Genomic DNA, 12,603 nt, shown 5'->3' with positions numbered 1-12,603 from the left:
TCAAAGATCAAAAGAGACAAGGCCATTACATAATGGTAAAGGGATCAATTCAACAGGAAGAGCTAACTATCCTAAATATATATGCACCCAATACAGGAGCACCCACATTCATAAAGCAAGTCCTTAGAGACTTACAAAGAGACTTAGACTCCCATACAATAATAATGGGAGACTTCAACAACCCACTGTCAACATTAGACAGATCAACGAGACAGAAAGTTAACAAGGATATCCAGGAATTGAACTCATCTCTGCAGCAAGCAGACCTAATAGACATCTACAGAACTTTCCACCCCAAATCAACAGAATATACATTCTTCTCAGCAGCACATCACACTTATTCCAAAATTGATCACATAATTGGAAGTAAAGCACTCCTCAGAAAATGTACAAGAACAGAAATTATAACAAACTCTCAGACCACAGTGCAATCAAACTAGAACTCAGGACTAAGAAACTCAATCAAAACCGCTCAACTACATGGAAACTGAATAACCTGCTTCTGAATGACTACTGGGTACGTAATAAAATGAAGGCAGAAATAAAGACGTTCTTTGAAACCAATGAGAACAAAGATACAACATACCAGAATCTCTGGGACGCATTTAAAGCAGTGTGTAGAGGGAAATTTATAACACTAAATGCCCACAAGAGAAAGCTGGAAAGATCTAAAATTGACACTCTAAAATCACAATTAGAAGAACTAGAGAAGCAAGAGCAAACACATTCAGAAGCTAGCAGAAGGCAAGAAATAACTAAGATCAGAGCAGAACTGAAGGAGATAGAGAAACAAAAAACCCTCCAAAAAATCAATGAATCCAGGAGTTGGTTTTTTGAAAAGATCAACAAAATTGATAGATTGCTAGCAAGACTAATAAAGAAGAAAGAGAGAAGAATCAAATAGACGCAATAAAAAATGATAAAGGGGATATCACCACCGACCACACAGAAATACAAACTGCCATCACAGAATACTATAAACACCTCTGTGCAAATAAACTAGAAAATCTAGAAGAAATGGATAATTTCCTGGACACTTACACTCTCCCAAGACTAAACTAGGAAGAAGTTGAATCCCTGAATAGACCAATAGCAGGCTCTGAAATTGAGGCAATAATTAATAGCCTACCAACGAAAAAAAGTCCAGGACCAGATGGATTCACAGCTGAATTCTACCAGAGGTACAAGGAGGAGATGGTACCATTCCTTCTGAAACTATTCCAAACAATAGAAAAAGAGGGAATCCTCCCTAACTCATTTTATGAGGCCAATATCATCCTGATACCAAAGGCTGGCAGAGAAACAACAAAAAAAGAGAATTTTAGACCAATATCCCTGATGAACATCGATGCAAAAATCCTCAATAAAATACTGGCAAATCATATCCAGCAGTACATCAAAAAGCTTATCCACCATGATCAAATGGGCTTCATCCCTGGGATGCAAGGCTGGTTCAACATTCGCAAATCAATAAACATAATCCAGCATATAAACAGAACCAAACACAAAAACCACATGATTATCTCAATAGATGCAGAAAAGGCCTTTGACAAAATTCAACAGCCCTTCATGGTAAAAGCACTCAATAAATTCGGTATTGATGGAACGTATCTCAAAATCATAAGAGCTATTTATGACAAACCCACAGCCAATATCATATGGAATGGGCAAAAACTGGAAAAATTCCCTTTGAAAACTGGCACAAGACAGGGATGCCCTCTCTCACCACTCCTGATCAACATAGTGTTGGAAGTTCTGGCTAGGGCAATCAGGCAAGAGAAAGAAATCAAGGGTATTCAGTTAGGAAAAGAAGAAGTCAAATTGTCCCTGTTTGCAGATGACATGATTGTATATTTAGAAAACCCCATTGTCTCAGCCCAAAATCTCCTTAAGCTGATAAGAAACTTCAGCAAAGTCTCAGGATACAAAATTAATGTGCAAAAATCACAAGCATTCTTATACACCAGTAACAGACAAACAGAGAGCCAAATCATGAATGAACTTCCATTCACAATTGCTTCAAAGAGAATAAAATACCTAGAAATCCAACTTACAAGGGATGTAAAGGACCTCTTCAAGGAGAACTACAAACCACTCCTCAGTGAAATAAAAGAGGACAGAAACAAATGGAAGAACATACCTCATGGATAGGAAGAATCAATATCGTGAAAATGGCCATATTGCCCAAGGTAATTTATAGATTCAATGCCATCCCCATTAAGCTACCAATGAGTTTCTTCGCAAAATTGGAAAAAACTGCTTTAAAGTTCATAGGGAACCAAAAAAGAGCCCGTATCTCCAAGACAATCCTAAGTCAAAAGAACAAAGCTGGAGGCATCATGCTACCTGACTTCAAACTATACTACAAGGCTACAGTAACCAAAACAGCATGGTACTGGTACCAAAACAGAGATATAGACCAATGGAACAGAACAGAGTCCTCAGAAATAATATCACACATCTATAGCCATCTGATCTTTGACAAACCTGAGAGAAACAAGAAATGGGAAAGGATTCCCTATTTAATAAATGGTGCTGGGAAAATTGGCTAGCCATAAGTAGAAAGCTGAAACTGGATCCTTTCCTTACTCCTTATATGAAAATTAATTCAAGATGGATTAGAAACTTAAATGTTAGACCTAATACCATAAAAACCGTAGAGGAAAACCTAGGTAGTACCATTCAGGACATAGGCATGGGCAAAGACTTCATGTCTAAAACACCAAAAGCAACGGTTGTGAAAGCCAAAATTGACTAATGGGATCTCATTAAACGAAGAAGCTTCTGCACAGCAAAAGAAACTACCATCAGAGTGAACAGGCAACCTATAGAATGGGAGAAAATTTTTGCAATCTACTCATCTGACAAAGGGCTAATATCCAGAACCTACAAAGAGCTCAAACAAATTTACAAGAAAAAAACAAACAATGCCATCAAAAAGTGGGCAAAGTATATGAACAGACATTTCTCAAAAGAAGACATTCATACAGCCAACAGACATATGAAAAAATGCTCATCATCACTGGCCATCAGAGAAATGTAAATCAAAACCACAATGAGATACCATCTCACACCAGTTAGAATGGCGATCATTAAAAAGTCAGGAAACAACAGGCACTGGAGAGGATGTGGAGAAATAGGAACACTTTTACACTGTTGGTGGGATTGTAAACTAGTTCAACCATTATGGAAAACAGTATGGCGATTCCTCAAGGATCTAGAACTAGAAGTACCATATGACCCAGCCATCCCATTACTGGGTATATACCCAAAGGGTTATAAATCATGCTGCTATAAAGTCACATGCACACGGATGTTTATTGCGGCACCATTCACAATAGCAAAGACTTGGAATCAACCCAAATGTCCATCAGTGACAGACTGGATTAAGAAAATGTGGCACATATCCACCATGGAATACTATGCAGCCATAAAAAAGGATGAGTTTGTGTCCTTTGTAGGGACATGGATGCAGCTGGAAACCATCATTCTTAGCAAACTATCACAAGAACAGAAAACGAAACACCGCATGTTCTCACTCATAGGTGGGAACTGAACAATGAGATCACTTGGACTCGGGAAGTGGGACATCACACACCGGGTCCTATGATGGGGAGGGGGGAGGGGGGAAGGATTGCATTGGGAGTTATACCTGATGTAAATGACGAGTTGATAGGTGCTGATGAGTTGATGGGTGCAGTACACCAACATGGCACAAGTATACATATGTAACATACCTGCACGTTATGCACATGTACCGTAGAACTTAAAGTATTAAAAAAAAAAAAAAAAGGCTGGAAACAACAGGTGCTGGAGAGGATGTGGAGAAATTGGAACACTTTTACACTGTTAGTGGGATTGTAAACTAGTTCAGCCATTATGGAAAACAGTATGGCGATTCCTCAAGGATCTAGAACTGGAAGTACCATACGACCCAGCCATCCCATTACTGGGTATATACCCAAAGGATTATAAATCATGCTGCTATAAAGACACATGCACACGTATGTTTATTGTGGCACTATTCACAATAGCAAAGACTTGGAATCAACCCAAATGTCCATCAGTGACAGACTGGATTAAGAAAATGTGGCACATATACACCATGGAATACTATGCAGCCATAAAAAAGGATGAGTTTGTGTCCTTTGTAGGGACATGGATCCAGCTGGAGACCATCATTCTCAGCAAACTATTGCAAGAACAGAAAACTAAACACCGCATGTTCTTACTCATAGGTCGGAACTGAACAATGAGATCACTTGGACTCGGGAAGGGGAACATGACACACTGGGGCCTATCATGCGGAGAGGGAAGGGGGGGAGGGATTGTATTAGGAGTTATACCTGATGTAAATGACGAGTTGATGGGTGCTGACAAGTTGATGGGTGCAGCACAGCAACATGGCACAAGTATACATATGTAACAAACCTACATGTTCTACACATGTACCCTAGAACTTAAAGTATAATTATAATAATTTAAAAAAGTTTTTTTTAAAAAAGACAACCTCTCAGAGTAACAATAAAAATAGAAAACTTTAGGCCAACATTCTTGATGAACATCAATGCGAAAACCCTCAATAAAATACTGGCAAACAGAATTTAGCAGCACATCAAATAGCTTATACACCATGAACAAGTTGGTTTCATCCCTGCAATGCAAGTTTGGCTCAACATATGCAAATCGATAAATGTAATTTTTTGCACAAACAGAACTAAAGATAAAAAAACATGATTATTTCAATAGATGCAGAAAAGGCCTTCACTAAAATTCGGCATCCCTTTATGTTAAAAGCTTTTAATAAACTAATTATTGAAGGAACATACTTCAAAATAATAAGATCTATATACGACAAACTCACAGCCAATATCACACCAAATGGGCAAATGCTGGAAGCATTCTCCTTGAAAACAGGCACAAGACAAGGATGCCCTCTCTCATCACTCCTATACAACATAGTATTGGTTGTTCTGGCTGGGCAATTAGGCAAGAAAAAGAAATATAGCATATTCAAATAGGAAGAGAGGAAGTCAAACTACCTTTGCTTGCCGATTATATGATCATATATCTAGAAAACCCCATCATCTCAGCCCAAAAGCTTCTTAAACTGATAAGCAACTTCAACCAAGTCTCAGGATACAAAATCAATGTGCAAAAATTGCTAGCATTTCTATTCACCAATAACAGGCAAGTAGAGACAAATCATGAATGAACTCCAAATCACAATTGCTGCAAAAGAATATGATACCTAAGAATACAGCTAACAAGGAAAGTGAAGGACTTCTTCAAGGAAAGCTACAAACTACTCAAAGAAATGAAACAGGACACAAACAAATGGAAAAAAAATCCATGCGCATGGATAGGAAGAAACTTTATCGTGAAAATGACCATACTGCCTGAAGTAATTTATAGAAATTAGAAGGGTTTTGAAGGTTTTGAACACTTCAGATGAAAACACTAAAAGCAACTGCAATAAAAGCAAGAATTGACCAGTGGAATATAGTTAACTAACAAGCCTCTGCACAGCAAAAGAAACTATCATCAGAGTGAACAGACAACGTACACAATGGGAGATAATTTTTGCAATCTATCCATCTGACAAAGGTCTAATATCCAGTGTACAAGGAACTTAAACAAATTTACAAGAAAAAAAAATTAAAAAGTGGGCAAAGGACATGACCAGAGACGTCTCAAAAGAAAAACATTCATACAGTCAACAAACATATTAAAAATAGCTCAACATCACTGATCAATAGAGAAATACACATCAAAACCACCATGAGATACCATCTCACGCCAGTCAGAATGGCAATTATTAAAAAGTCAAGGAACAACAGATGCTAGCTAGCTTGCAGAGAAAAAGGAATGCTTTCACACAGTTGGTAGGAATGTAAATTAGTTCAACCTTTGTGGAAGACAGTGTAGCAACTCCTCAAAAACCTAGCGGAAATACCATTTGACACAGCAATCCCATTACTGGGTGTGTTAGTCAGGGTTCTCTAGAGGGACAGAATAGGATAGATTTATACATGAAGGGGAGTTTATTAAAGAGTATTGGCTCGCAGGATCACAAGGTGAAGTCCCACAATAGGCCATCTGTAAGCTGAGGAGCAAGGAAGCCAATCTCAGTCCCAAAACCTCAAAAGTAGGAAAGCTGACAATGCAGCCTTCAATCCGTGGCCAAAGGCCTGAGAGTCCCTGGCAAACCATTTGTGTGAGTCTAAGCATCCAAAAGCTGAAGAACTTGGAGTCTGATGTTTGAGGACAGGAAGCATGCAGCATGGAAGAAAGATGAATGTTGGAAGACACAGCAACTCTGCTCTTTCCAATTTCTACCTGCTTTATTCTAGTCACACTGACTAGATGGTGCCTGTTATGATTGGGGTGGGCCTGCCTCTCCCAGTCCACTGACTCAAATGCTAATCTCCTTTGCAATACTCTCACAGACACACCCAGGAATAATACTTTGCATTTTTCGATTCAATCAAGTTGCCACTCAGTATTAACCATCAAACTGGGTATATACCCAAAGGAATATAAAGCATTTTATTATAAAGATACATGCACGCATATGTTCATTGCAGCACTATTCACAATAGCAAAGACATGGAATCCACCCAAATGCCCATCAATGATAGATTGAATAAATAAAATGTGGTATATATACACCATAGAATGCTATTCGGCCACGAAAAGAACAATATCATGTCCTTTGCAGGGACATGCATGGAGCTGGAAACCATTATTCTCAGTAAACGAATGCAGGGATAGAAAACCAAACACAGCATGTTCTCACTTAAAAGTGGGAGCTGAATGATTAGAACACATAGACACGTGGTAGGGAACAACACACACTTGGGCCTATTGGGGGATGTTGGGGGAAAGGAAAGCATCAAGAAAAATAATTAATGGGTGCTGGGCTTAATACCTAGGTGATGTGTTGATCTGTGGTGCCAACCACCATGGCACACATATACCTATGTAGCAAACCTGTACATCCTGCACATGAACCCCAGGACTTAAAAGTTGATGGGAAAAAAAATAAGAGCTCTTTTCTATATGAGAGAATTAAGAAAAAACAGAAACACAAACACAGACCCAGAGGAGAAATATCCTCAGGGAAGACCTTATCAGTAATTACTTTGAAATGTAAACGGTTTAATATACTCAAATAACATAGATGAGAAGAATAGATTAAAATTATGATCTAAATATATGCTGTGAGCAAAAGACTCACTTTGGATCTAAAGACACAAAAAGGTTGAAAGTGAAAAGATGGAAAAAGATATTCTATGCAAATAGTATGTTAGATGATTTATTTGCAAGTATTTTGTGTTTCCTTTAGGTGGTGAGGGCTGCACACTGGCAGCTGCCTGCTCAGTGATTGGTGTGGGCTCTGATATTGGTGGTAGCATTCGAATGCCTGCTTTCTTCAATGGTATATTTGGACACAAGCCTTCTCCAGGTAATGTTAATATGATTGGAAGGGGGGTTCTACTTTTATAATTCAGAACAATTCAGAAATTTTGTTCCTAGCAGGATTATCTTACTTATCAGGGTGATTATTATATATTTCTCAATGTTCTTAAATAAAACTAGGTACTGCTTATTGAGCACCAACTCTGGGATTGGTGCACAAAATTGTGCAAGAGTCTCCTATAACTAATTTCATTTAATACTTATAGTAGTTTTTTTTTTTCAGAAAGATATCCCCAGTTTACAAATGACAAATTCAAAGCTCAGAAAGATTAAATAAACCTGCCCCAAATTAAATAGTTAAACAAGTAAATCATAGTGCTAGGATTCAAACCTACTTGGATTACAGGAGACTGTTTTCTATCCACTGTACTAAAATGACTTATCAGGTAAATTTGATTTTCTCTCAGTTAAAGGGTAAAACAACACAATTTCAGAAACAGTGGAAAGAAAAAGTAAAATTCTGTCACCTAGAAACTCCAGTTATTGGCATTTACTGTTTTTTCAATGAATTCAAGGAGTATTTATTTTGTATTATTTATGATGGTAAGAATGTTAAAGCAGAGTCCCTTCATTCAAGGAACTTAAAATCTTCTAGACTTACAAAAAGTGATTTAAAGGTAGTATAAGGTAGTCTAATAAATAGAATTGTGGTATAGTAAAGCAGAATATTTTGAAATTTAGATTAATCATAAAAATATGCTAAGAATAAATCCTCATTTGGTCATGGTTTTTAGGAATCAGCATTATAATAATGGTCCATATACACCATGGAATACTATGTAGCCATGGAAAAGAACAAGATAATTTCCATTGCAGGAACATAGATGGAGCTGGAGGCCATTATCCTTAGCAAACTAACACAGGAACAGAAAACCAAATGTGATGTATTTTCACTCATAAGTGGGAGCTAAATGGTGAGAACATGGGAATACATAGAGGAGAACAACAAGCACTGGGGACCTTTCAGAGGACAGAGGGTGGGAGGATGGATAGGATAAGGAAAAATAACTAATGGGTACTAGGCTTAATACCTGGGTGATGAAATAATCTGTAGAACAAACCCCCATGACACAAGTTTACCTATGTAACAAACCTGCACATCCTGCACATGTACCCCTAAACTTAAAAGTTAAAAAGAAAGATAAATCCTGGCTCTTCATGACTTTAAAGAATTATGCACAAAAAGAGTACTGAAAATTGGCCTGCTAGGAGTTGACCTATTTTTTATCCCTTCCATATTTTATTCTAGGTTCAGGAGGTACATATGCAGGCTTATTACATGGGTAAATTGTGTGTCCATGTGGTTTGGTGTACAAATGATTTCATCATTCAGGTAGTGAGCACAGTCCCTGATAGGTAGTTTTTTGATCCTTGCCCTCCTCCCATCCTCCACCTTTAAGTAGGCTCTGGTTTCTATTGTTTTCTTCTTTCTGTCCATGTGTACTCAAGGTTTAGTTCCACTTACGAGTGAGAAGATGCGGTAGTTTGTTTTCTGTTCCTGTGTTAATTAGCTTAGGATAATGGCCTCCAACTGTATTCATATGGTTGCAAAGGAATATTTTATTCCATTTTATGGCTGCATAGTATTTCATGGTGTAAATGTACTTCATAATCTTTATTCAATCCACTGTTGATGGGAAGCTGGATTGATTCCATATCTCTGCTATTGTGAATACTGCTGTGATAAACATATGAGTTCATGTGTCTTTTTGGTAGAACAATTAATTTTCCTTGGAGTATATATCTGGTTATGGGATTACTGGTTTAAATGGCAGTTCTAAGTTATTTGAGATATCTCCAAACTCCTTTCCAAAGGGCTGAACTAATTTACATTCTTACCAACAGTATATAAGCATTCTCTTTTCTCTGCAGTCTCATCAGCATCACTTATTTTTCGATTTTTTCAATGATTGCCATTCTGACTTGTGTGAGACAGTATCTTATTGTGGTCTTTATATGCATTTCTCTGATGATTAGTAATATTGAGCATTTTTATAGGTTTGTTAGCTGCTTGTACATCTTCTTTTGAGAAGTGCCTGTTCATGTCATTTGCTCACTCTTTAATTGATTATTTACTTTTTGCTGGTTGATTAAGTGTCTTATAGATTCTGGATATTAGACTTATGTTGGATGCATGGTTTCCAAATATTTTCTCCCATTCTGTAGATTGTATGTTTACTCTTTTGATAATTTCTTTTGCTATGCTGTAGCTCTTTAGCTTAATTAGGTGCCACTTGTCAAATTTTCTTTGAAATTGCTTTTGGAGACTTAGCCATAAATTCTTTGCTAATCCAGTGACGAGAAGGGTATCTCCCAGGCTTTCCTCTAGTGTTTTCATAGGTTGGGATCTTATGTTTAAATCTTTAATTTATATTTGGTTAATTTTTGCATATGGTGAAATGTAGGGATCCAGTCATATTTTTCTGCATATGGCTGGCCAGATATCCCAGCACTATTTATTGCATAGGAAGTTCTGTTCCCCTTGCTTTTGTAAATTTTGTCTAAGATCAGATCGTTGTAGGTTTGTAGCTTTATTTCTGGGATCTCTATTCTGTTTCATCGGCCTATGTATCTGTTTTTATACCAGTTTCATGCTGTTTTGGTTATGTTAGTCGTATAATACAGTTTTAAGTTGGGTAAAGTGATTTATTTGCCTTTGTTTTTCCTTAGGATTCCATTGGCTATTCAGATGTTTTATTGGTTCCATATGAGTTTTAGAATAGCTTTTTAAAAAAAAATTCCATGAAAAATAACAGTATTTTGATAGGGATAACATTGAATATGTAAATTACTTTGGAAAGTATGGCAATTTTAATGATATTTATTCTTCTAATCCATGATAATGGAATATTTTTCTGTTTGTTTCATCTCTAATAATTTTTCAGCAGTATTTTGTTGTTCTTTTTGTAAAGATGTTTCACCTCTTTGGTTAGTGGTATTTCTAGATATTGTAGTTTTGGTGTGGCTATTGCAAATAGGATTACATTTTTTTATTTGGCTCACCAAGAATATTACTGTAGTGTAGAAATGCTACCGATTTCTGTACATGAATTTTGTATTCTGAAACTTTACTAAAGTCATTTATCAATTCCGGGAGCCTTTTGGGAGAGTCTTTTTGAATCATATTGTCAGCAGAGAGAGATTGACTTTGTCTTTTTCCTATTTGAATGTCCTTTATTTCTTTCTCATGCCTAAATGCTCTGGCTGGGACTTCCAGTATTATGTTGAATAGGAGTGATGAGACTGGACACCTTTGTCTTATTGCAGATCTCAAGGGGAATTATTCTGTCTTTTGCCCATTCAATATGATGTTGGCTGTGGGTTTGTCATAATTAGCTCTTATTATTTTGATGTATGCTCTTTTGATGACTAGCCTTATAGGGTTTTTATCATGAAGGAATGTTGGATTTTATTGAAGTCTCTTTCTGAATCTATTGAGATGATTATATCTTTTTTGTTTTAAATTCTGTGTATGTGGTAAATCACTTTTTTTTTAATTTGCTTATGTTGAATTAACATTGCATTCCAGGAGTAAAGCTTACTCAACTGTTGTGAATTAACATTTTGATGTGCTGCTGAAATAAGTTTGCTAGTATTTTGTTGAATTTTTTTCTGTCTGTATTTGTCAGTCCTGACTTTTGTTGTTGTTGTTGTGTCTTTGCCAGATTTTGGCATCAGGATGATGCTTGATTTCTAGAATGAGTTAAGGAGCATCCTTTCCTCAATATTTTTTTTTTTTTTTTTTTGAGAGAGAGAGTCTCGCTCTGTTGCCCAGGTTGGAGTGCAGTGGCACGATCTCGGCTCACGGCAACCTCCACCTCTCGGGTTCACGCCATTCTCCTGCCTCAGCCTCGTGAGTAGCTGGGACTACAGGCGCCGACCACCATGCCCAGCTAATTTTTTTGTATTTTTAGTAGAGACGGGGTTTCACCATGTTAGCTAGGATGGTCTCAATCTCCCGAACTCGTGATCCGCCAACCTCGGCCTCCCAAAGTGCTGGGATTACAGGCGTGAGCCACCGTGCCCGGCTTCAATTTTTCTTTTTTTTCGGGGCGTGGGGGGATAGTTTCAGTAGTATTGGTACCAGGTTTTCCTTTCTTTCTCTTTCTTTCTTTCCTTTCTTCCTTTCTTTCTCTCTCTCTTTCTCTCTCTCTCTCTCTTCTTTTCTTTTCTTTTCTCTCTTTCTTTCTTTCTTTCTTTCTTTCTTTCTTTCTTTCTTTCTTTCTTTCTTTCTTTCTTGTCTCTCTTTCTTTCTTTCTTTCTCTCTCTCTCTCTCTCTCTCTCTTTCCTTCCTTCCTTCCTTCCTTCCTTCCTTCCTTCCTTCCTTCCTTCCTTCCTTCCTTCCTTCCTTCCTTCCTTCCTTCCTTCTTTCTTTCTTTCTTTCTTTCTTTCTTTCTTTCTTTCTTTCTTTCTTTCTTTCTTTCTTTCTTTCTTTCTTTCTTTCTTGCACTTCTGGTAAACTTCAGCTGCGAATCCATCTGGTCGATGGCTTTTTTGCATTGGTAGGTTTTTTTTAAATTATTGAATTAATTTCAAAGCTTTTTTGTCTTTTCGAGGTTTCTCTTTTTTCCTGGTTCAATCTTCAGAGGTTGTGTGTTTTCAGAAATGTATCTATTTTATCTAGATTTTCTAATTTTGTGTCCATACAGGTGTTCATAATAACCACTGAGGATCTTTTGTATTTCTGTAGGATCAGTTGTAATTTCACCTTTGTCATTTCTGATTGCATTTATTTGGACTTATTTTTTTTTCTTTGTGAATCTAGCCAGCAGTCTATCTTATTTATTCTTTCAAAAAAGAAACTCTTGGTTAAATTGATATTTTGTACGAACTTTTGCATGTCAATTTCATTTGTTCTACCCAATTATAGTTATATATTTTCTACTGCAAGCTTTGAGTTTGGATTGTAATTTACTTTCTAGTTCCTTTGGGTGTGATCAGATCATTAATTTTAGATCTTTCTAACTTTCTGATTCAGGCTTTTAACATTTTAAACTTTACTCTTAACAGTGCATTACCTGAATCACAAAGATTTTGCTAAGTTATTTTTTATTTTCATTAACTTATAATAATATTTTGATATATGCCTTAATTTCATCGTTAACCCAAAAGTTATTCAGG

At 36.8% G+C, this 12,603-nt stretch overlaps 1 protein-coding gene across 2 annotated transcripts in view; it reads left to right on the top strand.

Moving 5' to 3' along the window:
- FAAH2 (fatty acid amide hydrolase 2) overlaps window positions 1-12,603 on the top strand; it is a 221,124-nt gene that overhangs the window by 43,976 nt on the left and 164,545 nt on the right. For both annotated transcript variants that reach the window (XM_007991886.3, XM_007991885.3), the window contains one exon: window positions 7,349-7,468. In XM_007991886.3, coding sequence (XP_007990077.1) covers window positions 7,349-7,468 — 120 coding nt within the window. The remainder of the gene's footprint in view (window positions 1-7,348; window positions 7,469-12,603) is intronic.

Source organism: Chlorocebus sabaeus, chromosome X (assembly GCF_047675955.1).
Source record: "Chlorocebus sabaeus isolate Y175 chromosome X, mChlSab1.0.hap1, whole genome shotgun sequence".
In the NCBI taxonomy this organism is placed as follows: Eukaryota; Metazoa; Chordata; class Mammalia; order Primates; family Cercopithecidae; genus Chlorocebus; species Chlorocebus sabaeus.
The sequence above is the reverse complement of the archived record's forward strand: the minus strand, read 5'-3'. Positions and strand labels throughout refer to the sequence as shown.